Below are 17,948 nucleotides of genomic sequence, written 5' to 3'. Positions count from 1 at the left end.
GGCCGTGGAGAAAAGGGGACCCTCCTACACTATTGGTGGGAATGTAGTTTGGTGCAGCCACTATGGAAAACAGTATGGACATTACTTAAAAAACTAAAAATATACTTACCACATAATCCAGCAATCCCACTCCTGAGCATATATTTGGAGGGAACTCTAATCTGAAAAGAAATATGCCCAGCAATGTTCATAGCAACACTATATACAATAGCCAAGACATGGAAGCAACCTAAATGTCCATCGACAGATGACTAGATAAAGAAGATGTGGTATATTTACACAATGGAATACTACTCAGCCATAAAAAAGAATAAAACAATGCCTTTGGCAGCAACATGGATGGACCTGGAGATGATAATTCTACGTAAAGTAAGCCAGAAAGAGAAAGAAAAATATCATTTGATATTACTCACATGTGGAATCAGAAAGGAAGGAAGGAAGGGAAAGAAAGAAAGAAGAGGACACTAATGACCAATGGGTCCTGATAAGGCTGAAGTAATGCTGGAGAGTAGGTATGATTAGAGGAGGATCAGAGAGCGAGATGCTTATAGTCAAAATATAAAAGATGGTACAGCTTCTCTAACGTTTTGTCCTGGGACATCTTACCTGACATAGTTGTATTTTCTCTCTTAATCTCATGTATCACATAGTTAACATCTTTCCTATGGTAACAATTCCTAAGACTCCTCTGTAACTGGACCTCAGTAAGTAGTAGAGCTTAGGCTTGAGAGACAAACCTGGAGCCAACTCCAGCTCTGCTACTAATTGAGCTGTTTGACCTTGGGTAAGCCCTTTAGTTAAAGTGGCATCAGTTTCCTCATCCAAAGATGTGGTTTAACCTAGTACACTTTCCATTCCTGTGTTGTTTAAGATTTAATAACATAAGGATGTTAAGCACAGAGACTTCCACATAACAATCTTGAAAAGAAAAGAAAAAAGAAAACAAAAGGAAAGGAAAGGAAAGAGGAAAGGAAAAAGGAAAGAAAAGGAAAGAAAAGGCAATTACCATATCCATGTGTCCAGGAGCCAACACCATGTAGGGATCTTAAAGCTGCCTCAATCATAAAAATATGTCCAAAACCAAGCCTGGCCCCCACACATTCGCTCCTCCTCCTGTGCTCCCTCCTAAGTTACTGGTACCCCCACCTCACCACTTGGGCTAGAATACTCAGAGCTGTCTCTGACTCATCTTATCCTCACCATCCAATCTGTCACCAAATCCTGGAACCATATATCAGACTAAGAAGTCAGAGATTTTAAGATGTACCCATATTTTACGTACCACTAAGAAAAAAGAAAGAATGAAAAATGTTGCCAATTACACAGTAAGAGGCCACCGCTTGTAAGAAACAACCAGATTTCAGAGATGTTATGTGAAAAAAAAAAAGAAAAAAAAAAACCCCAAATAGTCAAAATGTGGCAAATCTACCTCTAAATGTTCTTTTACCTATCATCTACCCCTTCTTTTCCATCTTCACCTCAATAATGAGCTCAGGTTCTCATTCTTTTTCCCCAATCTATGCAATGACCTCCTCCCGAGCTTCCTTGCTTCCACATCTTTACTTCTGTCCACCTTTCATACTGATGCCAGAGATACCCTTCCAAAATACAGAGCAGCAGCTTTCACTGCTTGCCTGCAAAACGTTTTTTCCCCTGCTCGTACTTTTAAGTAGAACATTCAAAGAACAATGTAATCTGGTTCTTAAACAGCCATTTCCCTTGATCTGCTATTCCAATACTTGACAAAACCTACACTTCAGTCACACGGATCTACCTGATGTTCATCAAAAAGAATACTAACCGTAGAGGGCCTCTGTTTACTCTGCTCTCACTTTTTAGCTTGATATGTCCTGCGGGCCTCCAACTTCCCCAATCAAAATAAAATCCTTCCCAGCTTTTAAGATGAAAATCAAATGTCACCTCTTCTGTAAGGCCTTCAGTAATCCTTTTTAGAATTAACTGGATCTTTGCCTGATTCTAAGGGCACTCCTTATGCATCGATTTAATGTTCACTGTACTTAGAAAATTGTTTACATCCTGTCTTCCCTATTAGATGTCAGGCTCCTTGGAGGCAGGGGCACCATCCTGCTCATCTTTGTGTCCACCTACAACACTTGATATAGTGCCTTACACACTTTAAGATTAACAGAAGTGAATTTTGATGCATTAAAATTAAAGGCTGAGATAATGCTCCTAAAAGCGTCTCAAGAAGCAAAAGGCCAATGGCCACTGCCAAATTGTGAAAAAGCAAAAGTTTAACCTTTCCATTTAATCTGCCAAAATGATACAGAAGAGCAACCGCAGGCAGACTACTTGGCTCTGTCTGCTAAGAGCCACTGGCAATGTCACCCAAAGGAGAATCATTTCCACTGCTCCATACCTAGTATTATCACAGTCATTGTGTTGGATTTTGAAACAGTTGACTAATCCACTTATCTGGACCATGTACTTCCCAGATTATGATTTCTAGACAATGGTTTAAATTTACTTTAGGAGAACAGAAACCTATAAAGGAGAAAGAACTACTAAAACAAATTACTTCTTATTTATTTGACCATAACCCATAGAAGCAAAATATAAAGAATCTAGCCCTCCCTCAATTCCTGCCCCTCATCTCCATCTACCCTGTTCCTGTTATATACAACACCAAAACACATACATAATTTTCCTTACTAAGATCGCCTCAAGATACAGAAATAGTCATAATTTGCCTATGTTATTAGATTTTATATCCAATTTACTCTCAAATGAGATCTGTGGCAATAAAACAGTAAGTATTCTTATGAAATAAAAATACAAGACAACAATGGCAAAGGTAAGTGCCATGCACAATTCCAAGCTCATCTGGAGTAAGCCCATTGAAGTGATATCCTAGGGTAATGCCTCAGAGGCCGGTGAGGAGAAGGAATAGAAGACAAAGCAAGGTATGAAAAGTGGGCTCTTCTCACTGGAATGGGCCTAAGGAGGCAATCTCAGGTGCAAAAAGATTAACCGTTTAATCTATAATTCAATGTTCCTAGCTAAACTTCCTTGCCTGAACTCTCTGAAAATGTTTCAGTTTTAAGAAACTTTACTACCAAAATCCCTTTCTTAAAAAGCAAACATACCTGGGAAGATCATGCCTAAAGGTGTTGTCCATTAATCTCCATCCTAGACTTAAACCCAATAGGAGTTATGCATTGGTTTAGGACAGGGTTTCTCAACTTTGGCACTACTAACATTCTAGAACAAAAAATGTTTTTGTTGTGGGAGGCTGTACTGTTTGGCTAGCAGCATCTCTGGGATCTAGCCACTAGATGTGAGTAGCACCCTTCTGAACACAATCAGACATGTCTCTAGACAGATGTCATCCTGCCAAATATCTTTGCAGGATGAAATGCACCCCCTCACCATTGAGAACTACTGGCCTGGGATATTCACATGAATTTCCCTAACCACCTAATGGGATTGATAGTAGCAAACTCATTTTCAGCTGTGGAAACTGAGGCTCAAGGAAATAATGACAGAGGTTCTAAGTGACAGAGCCAGCACTCAACTACTATTACACATGCAAACTGGGCGCTCTTTCAACTAAGAAATAGTTCTTTCTTCCTTGGAGCAGATTTAGTAAACAGTAATCTGGGAGTAAGAAATAGAGGACACACGCATGTAAGAAGCAAGAGATTAGGATCAAGACACTGGCATCAGTAGGGGCTACAGAAAAGAGGTACAGGGAGGTGGTGATGGGAGGGGAAAAGCAATAGATAAGCTTTACCAAATGACCTGGCAATTACACTTAAATTCAACTCCTCTGCCCTTTTGCCATCTTTACTAGAGACAAGCTAATCCCTCTTCTCCAAAGAACATTCTTTCTTGCATCTATGTCAAAACTTTCACTAGAGGAGAACTAAAAGGACTGAAAAATTAGGCTGAGGTACAAATGACTGTAGTAGGGGCCTGCTTACTCAACCTTAGGAATTTATAAATTTTTAAAAAGAAAATTCCTGAATTGTTCTTGCTGTGTTTCAAGAAATCTTTGGCTCTGGACCAGAATTTAGGTCCAAGATCTTTAAAGCTGTGTGATCCTGAAACTAGCTACTTAATGCCTATTGGTCTAGGCGCTCACTTCTGTCTAGGTAAAAGGAGAGAGAATACATCTTCCCCTCCCACCTTTACTCCTACCTAGGACACTTCAAGGATAAACTGGAACCTTACCTGTGAAGTAAATATGTTCGCTGTTGCATACCAACCTTGAAAATTATTAGGATGTATCAACACTTTTTTGAGTTAATTTTTTATTATACTCTATGTAAAAACGATATTGTTATACTTTTTGGAAAGTATCTAAATTCTTCAAACTTAACTGAATCTAGAAAAGAGAAAATGCAGAACTTATACTCCATACAGCTTTTTTTTCAAAGCAAATTACTCGTGACAATTATGTACAAAGCTGGTTCTTAAATCCACTCTTGGGAACTGAGAGGCAATCAGGACTCAAACGTGGGCTCAATGGACTGAGGTGAATGGCTTGTGGCCAATCAACTGCTCTTGATGAACACTGATGAATGAATTCAGTCAACCTAGAGTGAGAACGCTTAGCTGCTTAAGGCTTTGTCTCTAGCCCTATCTTTTCAACATTTTTAATCAACAATATAGGTGAAAGTAAAGCAAGAAGTCCTCCTTGAAAAGGGTTCCTTTCTTAAGTGTTCCTAGTGGGAAATAGTCCATCCTATTACTTAGCACTTCAAGAGATGGACAGCCTACATCCTAAGAAAGCTAATTCCATTTCTGATTATTTCAGCCAGAAAGCTTGTATTTATATGAAGTACAAATCTTAAATATTATGGAGCTACACAAAGCTTGATTCTCTTCCAAATGAAAATACTTCAATTATTTAAACATTCATTATCATGTCCATTCATTTCAACAGTATTCCTTTCCATCTATATATTCCAACCTCAATTTTAACTTCTTTCCAAGTGATTTCAAATACTCTATTTATATTTATCTTAAAGCATGGTACCCCAGAATGAAACCAGATTCATACTCAAGTGAGGAATAACTGGATATGCTATATTAATGTTAAACAACATTACACTCGGCACTTCTCTTGAGAACCTCCTTTGTCCTTTGATAAAACTGGCCACATTTGGCTGTCACTTACGGCAAAACACAGACTCGATCAATAAAAGTATTACACACAACAATTTGGTTTCATTGCTTGAATCCTAACTGAAGAGATAAAGGCCTGGGATTATCTAGAGATAAATTGGTCCGCACCATTCTGGTGGCAATACCAAAATGTCACTTAACAGATATCCTAGGCTACATCATTTCTGTATTTCTGCTTGCTGGCCCACTAGCCCAAGGCATGGGGAAAAAATTTAAGAGGAATAGGCAAGAAATGTTATATATAAATCATCCCACAGGACATTCCTAACTTCTTCAGGCCACATAGAGTTCTTATAGTACTGGCAAGGTTGCTAAACATTACTGGGTAGAGAGAATCCACCTTTAAGACTGAGGTAGAGTCAGAGGTAAGCAAATGCAAAATATCTAAACTTTCCAATTTTAAGTACATTTGTATTCAAAAGATAAAGCACTAACCACATGCATACTTAGGTTAGCTCCATGGCTTCTTTCCCCTCCATTTTCCCCAACCCCTTTCCCCATTCCAATCAGCATCTATCTTATCTCTTCAGATTTAAGGTCTCCCCTACCTGATCTCCTTTAATATGCACCTGTTTCGTTTTAACAGTAATCCTCCAAGGATAATGGCCCCTAATTCTGTTGAAAAATCAAAAATAAAGATAGTTAATCCCATATGGGACAAAAGGTGAGGGCAGCAAAAGAATGACTATCAAGAAGAGGGGTAGGCAGTTAGGACCTTTAGACAGATCTCAGAGGTGGCTGGAGATGCTGTGTGTCAGGGAGATGGAAGTACCCTTGTGAACACGGTGCTACTCCAGACCATGCCATCTCCAGTACCCTACAAATACAGGTGTGTGTGGGAGGCTAAGTAGCACAAGCAGTTCAGATTTGCCTTAACTGTACAAAGGGTAACAGTGCCATATTGAACCAGCTAAAACCTCTGGAGGTACTGTGGTAATTTCCAGAACAAACAGGTCCCATGATGTTGGGAATGTAAATCTTTATCTAGTGAATGTACTGGCCTCACAAGGCAACTGGGAAGAACAGTTACTGCAAAAGGCCAGTTTCCTCATTTTGAGGGGCTGCCTCAGTGCCCCCAGTAAAGGTTAGCATTTATTAAATATTATTATATGCCAGACTTCATGATAAACACTGTATATAAATGACTTAATTTAATCCTTCCCAAAATGCAAGGATAGATGTTACTATTACTATCACAGTGTACTGTAATAGTATTACTATTACCATTTTCATTTTACAAATAAGGAAACTGCTCTGAGGGAGGTTAAGTAACTGTAAAAGGTCATATAACTAGTAAGTAAAAGATTAGATTAGATTAGAATCTAATGGATTAGAACTCATGCAATCTGAACATAGTACTCAGGCCCTCAACCACCACATCTGTCTGCCTTCATAGCAGACAGAAAAAAGTGCCTATTTACAACTCATTAATCTTTTATTATCAGATTTAATTCTAGAATATAGCTAACCAAGACAGAGCAAGAAAAAAAAAATGTCTGCTGTCATGTACGAGCTCAAGTGAGTCTTTAGGAAGTAACCTAATGAAGACACAAATGGTAACAACAGACTCAAAGCCTTAGTTTTCTTTTCTAAAAGTGGGGAAACCAGGACTATCTATCTCAAAGCACTGGTGAGAGCAGTAAATGAAATAATTACTTGCATACAAAAGCATTCTGTAAACTGCAAATCACTATATTCTATTAAGGGTCACTTTTGCTAAACAAAACACATAGGAATGGGAAGTCAACCAGGCAGAACACATTCTCAACACAATTGCAAAAGACAGACCACTAACTAATGGGAACTAGATATGATGTGTACAACTAAGACTAAACGAAAATTATTTCCCAAGTATATTTTATCAGCCTTTCAGGCTACTATTGGAAGTAAATTCACTCAGAATTTAACTTATGCTTGTGGGAACTTCAAGTCAGGAGCCAAATGTAGACTGTAGCAAATAGAAACACCCCCTCCTCCTTCCAGCCATGTGTGTAGGCAGTGGTAGCAAATGCCAGCTCAAATACCACCCTCCACAGGCCATCCTTGATCTCGCCAGTCAGAATTGATCAAGCCAGCTCTACATCCTCTCACAGCACATTTGCTACTTTCTTGGAATTTCATTCTGATGGGTATCAAGAGTTATCAGTTTCTTCAAGCCTCACTTCCTACTACTTCTTGAACTCAGGAAATTCACAGACCTAAAGCAGACTATCGTATTGGCTGGCACTCAAATGTTTGCCCTATGAAGTTTGTATTTCTCAATTCTAAGCCTGCGTCTGTAGTTTCAGTGTGGGGGTAAACACATACACACACACACACACACACACACACACACACACACACACACACGTACACCACAAACAAAAATAATTTAGGGTGGGGAAAAATGGGGAAAAAAATCCTTCTGGATATACGTAGTAAAAAAAATTTTTTTTTAAATGCTCTTAAAAACAGAACAGGAGGCACAAACGGAAATTAAAGAGGAGACAAAAGCATCAGAACATTCAAAGCTCCATTTCTAATTCAGAACTACTTTCTCCACCTGGTTTCACAAACACCTTAAGATACCTCTTGCATCACAAAGAGAGGGTATTTATTCTATGTCGTGACCGATCCGTTCTCAGATTTAATGACCACACCTCTCATTCTAAGCATCATTCAGGAGCACGTACTATTTACCCTTCAAATTTTAAACCCACAGCAAAGGCCACTCTCAAGGCCGGGTTAAGTCAAGGAAACGATCTTGGAAATGGAAAAGACTCCTCAACTAGCACTGGAGGCCCAAGAACAATAACACTCTCGCGGTGTAGGGGACGAAGGGGCCTTAGCGAGGATCCCACGAAACGTGCTTTGGTGCTTTGATGGGGATACACAGGGGCGTAAATTGTCGCGATTCGTTTCTGACCAGGCCTCCTTCGACACCGGGCTCGCCCGTGAGGCCGCCCTCCCTCCAGACCCCAGGCCGCTGTCATCCTCCACCAAAAGGCGCACAGACGACCCCACGAATCACGGCGCGCTCCCTCCGTCCCCCAGGACGGGCCTCCCCGGCCGGAGGAGAACGAGGGTCGGCGTCTTCACCCAGGTCGGCGCCTAGAGCCGCGTCCCCGCCGCACACGGAGACCGCCCTCGTCTCTGGCGGGCCGCTGCACTCCCGACCCCGATTCGTCGCCGTGCCCGGGATCACCCATTACCTTCCCCAAGCAAATGTGGCACGTGATGGGCAGAGTGAGCGACAATGTAACGTTCTGCACGGTCTGAGCCATGGCAGCGTTCAGAATCCCGCCAACACGGAAGTCCCGCCGACAGCGGCTCCTCGCCGCGACTGAGGCCGCGCGCGGCCGGCTACGGCGGCTCGGCAGGGCCACGGCGCGCCGGCGGAGGAAACGAAAACGCGTTTTCCAAACGCGTGCCGCCCGAGCTTTCCCCCTTCCTTCTTTCCTTCCTTTTAAGTTTGAAAAAAAAAAATTTCCCCCGTTAAGGGAGCTGCAGGATCCCTGAGAATTGGGAAGGAAGGATGTTTACTACGGGCATCGAGGATTTTGAAAGTTTAAATGAAAAAGTAATAGTGGCGAGAGGAGAGGAAGATGAGGAAAGGCGACTTTGAATCTCTGAACCTTTCCCGGAGGGTGGGGCGGAGGGAAGAGTTTTCCGCTTAAAGATTAAACTCACACAGTCTGCAAACACGGGGCACAAGTAAAAAGGGAAAAGGAAAGACGTTATCTCTACATTTTAATTTTTCAAAGCAACTTTCTGCTGCGCTCAGCTCTCTTTCCATTCTTAGGTGATTAAATGTCACTTAAAAACAACAAACAGTGATTGTCTCATTTGTTTCTCAGACTTTTTGGCTACGTTTAATCGCAGCTTTCCCTGAAGACAAGCTTTCACTGTTGGTCCTTTGATTTCTATCTAAAAGAGACTTCAGTGTCGGAGTCGTGGATTCTGATTTACACCACATGTGAGAAAGCTGCTAATAGTATCCACACTCCCCGACAGCTCTTGCACAAGCGTTTCAAACCATTTCAGGCGCCTGGTTGGTCATGGAATGTACCACTGCTGTTTGAACTCCGAAGAAGAATGTATAAGGTTGTAAGTTAGCAGGAAGTTATAGTAGGAAGCTACCAAAGAAAAAGAAAAACTCTAAAAATTCCTGAAAGAATCTTGAGTATAACAGATTTGGAATTTAACTGCAATCTACTTTAAGTGAGGAAGAGCCAGTGTGATCAATTTATGCAAACATACAATCTGTGAGTGGGAGATTTAGAAAACCAGTGGAACTACCTTTATTAATCTTTTGGGGAAAATACAGTATAGTTACAAGAAGCAACCTCGTAGTTAAAAGAAGGGGGTTCTGGACTTGGACTGCCAGGGTAGAAATCCCTTTCTGAACAACCTCCTGGCTCTACTGGCTTCAAACTATTTGTTAACCTCTCTGCTTCTTAGCTTCTTGTTGGTAAAGTGTGTGTGTGTGTGTGTGTGTGTGTGTGTGTGTGTGTGTGTGTGTGTGTGTGTGTGTGTGTGTTTTCATTGAATGAGGCCAATGTAAATTTACTATCATATCTATAAAAGGGACAGACAATAATGAGATTGGAGCAGCTAGTAATTCACTTGGAGTAAGCCCAGTCCCAGTTCAAAATCAGCTCACAGGTGACAGAATTCTTCCAAACAGCTTAGTAACTTAATTTCCCAGGAATTGGAAACCATCGTGTGCTTGAAATTGGAGATCTAGGCAAAATAATCATATTGATTGTCTGTTTAACTGCCACTCTTTCAGAATGCCTAGCCTAAAGGTCTTCTGGTTTGGTTATTTCCTGGCTGTTTGGGCTTGCATTTATATGGGGTCTGGGATTCACATGTTTTGCTAATGCATCTTTCACATTCCTGGTTGTCTCTGATCTCAGGCTTCAGAAAGAGAAAGCTCTAGGTCATAATGCACTGTCATTCAAATTTTGCCTTTTCCCCCACCTGACTGTGCTCTTCCCTGTTCCCTTTCTTACACCTAAGGTGATGTTTTAGGGCCTGTCATTCCCACCCTCTGAGTGGGATGTAGGGCTGAGAGTGGTCTGCCTTTCACACCCATCCCTGGAAACAGTGCTGCGGGAACACATGTTGAAGACAACTTTTTAAAGTCTTTTCCAGAGCTACAAGGGAAAGTTCATTTCTTGTTAATCATCCTGATGATTGGTGTTAATACTCAGTCACAAAAATATATTTAAAAAGTCATAATGTACATTTTAAATAGGATGTTAATATCTAGACTCTTTCCAACATCCCTTCCCACATCTGCTACCATCGTCACAGTGCTGTTACAGTGCTCTGTCCATACAGCTATTTCTGCCCTAAGCTAATCACATTTTATTATATTTGGTTATTTATGTGCTTGCCCCCACAACGGACTGTCTGTTTCTTGAGGTCCGGGATTGTTTTTGATTTATCTAGTGTCTGGTACCGAGTGACTAGTCCACAAACTGTAATTTTTCTTTAGCCACAAACTACCCTTATTACAAACCCAGGCTGCTTTAAACACTGTCTTTACTAGTTTTTCACTTCAGAATGGAAGACTGTATTGCACTTTGCTAATTATAAAAATAATAAGCATCATCTTGAAAATTAAGCCATTTCTAAATATATAAAACAATAAGCAAAAGTTTCCTCTGTGCTCCTGCCTCACCTCTCGATCTTGGGTGGTAATCACTGTCAACATGCTGGAGCATAGCCCTGCAAACATTTTCATTCCTATATCACTGTGTGCATAAGCTCAAGTCGGACTGCACCCTAACATGCCTGCTCTGCTCACTAGAGCTTTGTGAATAAGTACACACACATCTGGCTAATATCGTTAGCAATACAGGCTGACTAGGACTTGCTCTAGGTCCAGACTGATTCCAGGCCAATTCCCAGGCTTTGCTTTAAATAATGCAAATACTTTAAGGCCAGGAACTCTCTCTTCCCTCTGCTCTATGAAGGACATTTTCTCTTTTTTGACAAATCATGTTCTAAATAGACATTATTTAACCAAAATCGTTAAATCATGCTGCCATTACTTTAATAGGAAAACAAAGATTACATGGCTCCTTGACTTCCTGCTTAATTTCTTTGTCAACTTCTTAGTAGCCCTACGAGGCATCCTGTGACCTAAGGAGGTCTATCAGAACACCTGCGATGGGGTAAAACCTCTGAAATTCTTAGAATTCTAAACTTTTTGAACTAGGAAGGATTTTTTTTTTTAATTGAAGTACCATCAGTTACAGTGTGTCAATTTCTGGTGTACAGCACAATGTCCCAGTCATGCATACACATGCATATATTCATTGTCATATTCTTTCTCATTGAAAGTTATTACAAGATATTGAATATAGTTCCCTGTGCTATACAGAAGAACTTTTTTAAAAAGATCTATTTTTATATATATAATGGCTAACACTTGTAAATCTCAAACAGAACTAGGAAGGATCTTATAAGGACTCTATGCAGGCCTTTCCTTTCACAAATGAGGAAATTGAGGCCTAGATAATGTAAACCACGAGATAATGGTAGAATTGGAGCTAAATCCTAGATCTCATTTAGACTCTTTGAGATTGTTGGCTAAATGCCATCGTGTAAGAGCAAGATGTATTATTATTAATAAAGTAGTTCAGTAATAAAAAGTCAGTCATAATTGAATTTCTTTGCTAAGAAAACCATCAAATAGCCATGGAACACCTTTTACCCCTTGTTTAAATCAGATTCATTTTTATGATAAATTATTTAAAAGCAAGTTTAAAAAAATGTAAAATCTTAAGTGCTATTAAAAATTGATTAGGAATGCATTATTCTTTCATTGACCCAGTTCAGATTGTTTTTTAATTTTTTTGGTCAAAGCTAATAAATTTGAGTAGGTGTTTCAGACAGACGTTTTGTAATCATTTGGTCATCAGTCAATTAATCACAACTTCATAAATATTGATTTCAGATTACATTTATTTTTCATTCCTAAAAGACAGTCCTTTTTTTTATTTTAAATTTTTTTTGGTTTTACATTTATACACCGCCACTTAGATTGTGGTTAACACTGAGAAAACTCATAAAAGTTGGATTAAAGATTCATCAGAGGTGTTGGCCCAATTGTATGGATGTCAAGGATGGCACCATATTCTCACAGACTGGGAATTCTGAGCTAAAATGTCTCATGATGGTAGCATGAAAAATGCTTGTTGCTACAACAGAGGGAGGAACTTGGGGTTTTTTTGCACAGTGGTTTTTCTTGTTTTGTTGTATGTGTGTGTTTTTAGGATAAACTGTTGGAAGTTAGCATTCATTCACTTAATGTGTTTTTATTAAAAACACTAAGGAACAAGTAACTCAGACAAAGTACATCTCATGGAGCTAACTTTTGAGTAGAAAATTTAGTTATGCTGTGCTGTCTTGGAACCAAATCCTGGCCTCTTGAGTAGCAGTTGAGGTTTTAATACTGAATCTGCACATCAAATTTGTATGTAATCACAATATAAGTGATTGCAGAATAAATCAATAAGTGTAATTAGTTATTTGTTATTATTCCACTGATATTTGAATATGTTTTATGTGCCAGGCACTGGTCTAAGAGCTGGGTAGACGATTGTAAATCAGACAAACAATGTCCTGGCCAGCATTTATTCATTCAACAAATATTTTATTGATTATCAGTGATGTGCCAACCACTCTTCTATTAATGAACCACTTTATAAACGGAACTAGTGAGCCCAACTCTTCTATTCCACCATAAAATGCCTATTTCAACAGCCATTTCTCTTCTAGATGTTCTCACTGTTGGTTAGCGCCTGGCATTGTGAGACAGCAAGTTATAATTTTAAATATTTTTAAAATGTTGCAAATTGGGTGATTCTTTTAAATTAGGCTTTTTTAAAAAGAATATTTTAGTTCCAGCTAAGGCTAAGTGGTACTTCACAAATGTTTGTTGAATGCTGGAGAATATATGTAGGAAATACTCCCCTCAGTAATATCATAAGAGGAATCACAAAGATGGAGAAGTTGTAGGATTTGCCAAAGTAGCAGGATAGGGACTCCAGCTCTGAAAGCCTGACTACTTTGTCTTTAAGTTGCCTAACAGAGCACCCCTTTTCTTCCTGCTCTTAGTTTAAGTGTGACCAGGCCTTCCAAAGTGAAATCTCCCATAGGAACTCACAGCCAGGCCCCTGTTCATCCTATTTACTGAACTCCTATAAATAATTGCAATCCACCTTTGGGCACCTCTCCCACAAAGACATCTTGAACTTGGCCATGGAGTCCTCAGCAGCTGGCTGAAGTCTTGCCAAGTTGGCTTTACCTCCTTTAGGTAAAGCATCAACACCTCTTTTATACACTCAACACCCCCAGTCATTATTTTAGCAGTTGAATCCTTCATTACCAGTATTATTTAAAATATGGCTTCATTTCCCCACATCACCATTCTCAACTCTTTGATCTATGACTTTTCTTTCTTTCCCCTCTCACTCCATTCATTATGACCAAGTCTCAAGTTTCATCTCTTTCATGATGCTTATCCTGTCTGCTCCAGCCTCCTCATAATCCCCTTGCCTTTCAAATTCTTTATCACTTATGATCTGTATCAACCAATTTTGCACCTCATGCATTTATTTCACAAGCTTTCATTTAGCATCTGCATTGGGTCAAGCACTGTGACAGGTGCTCAAGCTAAAAGGTCGAATGACAAGACCACCCTGTTCTGATAAAGGTTACATTCTAAATGCAGGAAGGCAAATACATTAGTAAGTCATCAGTTGTACAGTCAGTTAATTCCTGCAGGAATAAAGAGGGAGAGCACCCAACTAAGCCATGGCAGAGGCATATGCACCTCTGTTGCATTCTACATTTTTGGAAAACCTCTCCCTAACTAGACTGAAAGTCCCTGAGGATGAAGAATTCTGCATTATCACATGTGGCCCAGCGCTGAGCACACTGTGGCTCCTTGTACATCATGGCTTACTGATTGGGAGTCTACCAGTTTTTAGCTCTATGTCTATATCTCTTTCTATTTCCATATCACCATTTTAGAATGCATATTAATTTATTTGAGTTGTTGTTCTCAGGATTAAAAAGAAAAGTGTGTGTGTGTATTCTCACTCAAGAATGTTTTCAAACCATCATACAAATTAAATAGTAGGATCTGTCCAGAGTACCAAGTCCATGGGCAAGAGCCTTATGGGGTAAGCTGGGGGGAATGGCCACTTCTGCTAGCCAGCATTTAAATTCAGTTTAGAGGGAAAGGTGCCGCCATATCATGGAACAGGTAATGAGTGGCATTGTCTCAGAAACAGCAGCAGGATTGTGACAGAGAAGCACCCTTGACTCTCCTACTCCACCGTGTTCATGGTCTTCGTTACCCTCCCTTAGAGACTGCTGTTCTTCTGTTTCCAGAAACTTGAAGTGGACTCTGCAAGGACAGTAGATTCCTTCCAAGTAGCTGAGTTTCATTGCTATTCAAAGAAGGCTTGAAATTATGTGATCACTTTAGAACCATCACATAAACAAAACTATTTTGTAGGTGTAGTAATTTGTGATTAAATCATAGTTCTCTGGAAACCCTTATCCAGAGTCCTCAGCATGGCTTAAAAATGAAGGCATGGCTGTTTTATTAGAGTTTAGCGTTTGTAACCTGAGAAGAGAATATTCAGTGAGGACTAAGGGTGTGAGAAAGTAGGTGCTATAATTCACCGTAAGTTAACGGCATACCTGGAAGTTTTTTGCTGTGAACAAGTGTTACTATGATGGCTGTATTTGTTTGCAAATGCTGCCACAACAAAGTACCATAAACTAGGTGGCTTAAACAATACAGATGTATTGTCTCACAGTTCTGGAATCTAGAAATCTGAGATCAAGGTATTGGAAGGGTTGATTTTTTTCCTGAGGGCTGTGAGGAAGACTTTGTTCCACGCTCCGCCCTCACTTCTGGTGGTTTTCCGGCCATCTTTGGTGGGCCTTGGCTTGTAGAAGCATCCTTCTGGTCTCTGCCTTCATAGTCACTTGGCCTTCTCCCAGAGTGCAGTCTGCATCCAAGTTTCCCCATCAGGGCAACAGTCATACTGGAATTGGGGCCTTTCTACTTCAGTAGGACCTCATCTTAATTTAATGAATTATACCCGTGATGACCTTCTCTTTGTGGAAGGTCATATTCTGAGGAAATGGGGTTAGGACTTCAGCATATGAATTTTGGGGGGACACAATTCAACTTATAACAGTAGCCATGAATACTGTTGACAGTGATGCCTAATTCCCTGCTTCCAGAGGCGTGATTGGTCTGTCCTGCCTGGCTCTTCTTTCTGTGGTGGGGCTCTGGGTCTAGTTTGGCAAATAGGATGCAGGTACAATTAGTGTGGTGGCTTCTTGGCTGGAGCTTTTCATCGCCTGTTAGAGGTCAAGATGCTCTTTCTTTCTACCTTGGTAACCAGTAACGTTTGAGATGGTTTCTGCTCCATTAGTTTCAGTACCAGAGTGCAGAAAGGAAAATAGCCCTGGCTGACTCTTGATAGAGTCAAATCTCAGGCAGATAGTCTGATAAAAAACTAAACCTTTATTATCATAAGTGACTAAGATGTGTTACCATAGCATAACCTAGTCTCTCCCAATATGATAACTTTGGGAGATTATTTTTATTTATAATGTTTGCTCTGCACCATGTATCTCCCCAAAATTCATATGTTAAAACCCTAACCCTCAGTATGACTGTATCTGGAGACAAGGTCTTTAGGAGATAATTAAGTTTAAGTGAGATTCTAAAGATGGGGCCCTAATCTGATATGACTGTGGCCTCATAAAAAGAGGAAGATCTACCTTTCTCTCTCTCTCTCTCTCATTACCCTCACCTTTCAAGTGGGAACACAGCACAACAGAGGCTGTCTGCAAGCCAGGAAGACAACTCTCACTAGAGCTCAACCAGGGTGGCACCTGATCTAGGACATCCAGCCTCAGAACTCTGAGAAAATAAATTTCTGTTGTTTAAGCGACACGGTCTAATAGTATTTTGTTTTGGCAACCTGAACTAAGACATATTTTTTGTTACTTATACTTATTTGTATATTTTTATTACTTACGTTTATTTAGACTGTTTTCTTATTTATGATACTTCTTATTTGTGCTTTTCTTAAGTTATAAAAGTATTACTTTCATAACCATAAAAGTTTTAATGTTAAAAATGTTCTTCAAAGCACTCATCATTATGCCATGTATTTTAGTGGATATGCTACTTAGGTTATATTTGTAATGAACTAAATTCAAAGAAAATCCACATGAAAACCCAAGTTCAATTCAATTTCATAGAAATATATTGAGATCCTACTGTGTCCAGCCCCAGCTCTCATGGCCACCATCCTCTAGTGCCTCACACAAATCTCCTACCTCCTTTTCTGCAGTTACAGACTTTGAATGATAACACCCACCATTTCTGTACTCCTGGAACTTACTCCCAGTGGCTGTTCATTCAATAATCATTTATCAAGGATGCACTGTGTTCCAGAAAACATGTATTATACCTGGAGGCTATTAAACTGAGTGAGACATGGTATCTGCCCTCAAGGAGCTTGAATCACTCTGGGATTACTGATACATTTAAAACTTGATCAAATATAGATGGATAATAGAGCCATAATAACCACCACTCGTGGAGTACTTACTCTGGACCAGGCGTGAGGTCTGCACGGTGCTGCAGGGACCTTGAGGAGAAAGTCTTTTCAGAGTAGGGGGTCAGAAAGTTTTTGCATCCCCAGGAAAGGATAGTTAGAATATCCAGAAGCCAGAGGGGATGATAAGGCCCCTCAGAACAGTGGGAACCTCGAGTGGGGAGGAACTGGCTGGGTGAGACAGAGTCTTCTGTTCTCAGGATGTGTGCAATAGTTTGGCTGTTGGGTGGGGAAAGGGGTGTCAAGAATATTCCAGGACTTCTAGCTTGAATAACAAGGTAAGGAGTGGAATATTAGCAATTACTGAATTATAATTTTAATTAATTTTTAAATTTTGTTCAAGACTTAGCATGGTGGGCTTAACACAGGCACTCTCTGCCTGGAAGAATGAACACCTTCCAAACTCTTAGGTTTATATTTGTCATCAGTAAGTAAGTTGTGGGAAAAGTTTTCCTAATTAAAATCAGTTTTTTTTTTTTAATTGTTGTTGCTGCAGGAATTTATTTTGGAAAAGCAAAATATATCTTGACACATTTCAGTCAGCAAACCTCTCCATGAACGGCTCTTGTCTATTGATTTAAATCTATATCTAAAAGATTAATGAACTAGGAGAGGTCAGTTTTAGAATATTTATGTAGATTTGAGAGAACAATGCAGTCAATGTAGAGTAGACAGATAATCACCAGAAGACTCAGCCTTGTTGAATGGTAACAGGATACTGTTAAAAATAAATTTTTAATTCATTGATGTTTGAATGGATCTGTCATTATTTAGTCATTTAACCATTATTTGTATAGATCTGCAAGGGACAAAACATCACTGTTTTAAAATAAACTGTTAAAAGTGTAAAAGCACAAGTCTTCAGGAGTCAAAGCATGTGCCAAGAGGAAAATTTTTTAATGACTACATAAAGCCCTTTTTTAAACTAGTGAAAATGTTTTATTAGAATATTCTGTGTGTTGGCTATTGTAAATAGTGCTGCTATGCATGTTGGGGTGCCTGTGTCTTTTCAAATTAGAGTTTCCTCCATATCTGTGTCCAGGAATGGGATTGATGGATCATAGGGTAAGTCTATTTTTAGTTTTTTTAAGGAATCTCCATACTGTTTTCTGTAGTGGCTGCACCAAACTACATTCCCACCAGCAG

General features: G+C 39.7%; 1 protein-coding gene across 2 annotated transcripts in view; it reads right to left on the bottom strand.

Annotated features, from left to right (window-relative positions):
- Nucleotides 1–8,488, bottom strand: part of OBI1 (ORC ubiquitin ligase 1) — a 40,621-nt gene extending 32,133 nt beyond the window's left edge. The window contains exons 1-2 of one of the 2 annotated variants that reach the window (XM_032496835.1): nucleotides 8,343–8,467; nucleotides 5,700–5,766 (exon numbers count right to left, since the gene is read on the bottom strand). Coding sequence is in view for 1 of the 2 variants with exons in the window: in XM_032496834.1 (XP_032352725.1) it covers nucleotides 8,343–8,414 (72 nt within the window). In the remaining variant the exon portion in view is untranslated. Of the gene's footprint in view, nucleotides 1–5,699; nucleotides 5,767–8,342 lie in introns of both variants that reach the window. The other variant, XM_032496834.1, reaches the window with a different exon arrangement.
- Nucleotides 8,489–17,948: the final 9,460 nt, after the last annotated feature.

This window comes from Camelus ferus, chromosome 14, assembly GCF_009834535.1.
Source record: "Camelus ferus isolate YT-003-E chromosome 14, BCGSAC_Cfer_1.0, whole genome shotgun sequence".
Lineage (NCBI taxonomy): Eukaryota > Metazoa > Chordata > Mammalia > Artiodactyla > Camelidae > Camelus > Camelus ferus.
This window is presented reverse-complemented; position numbering and strand designations above follow the sequence as displayed.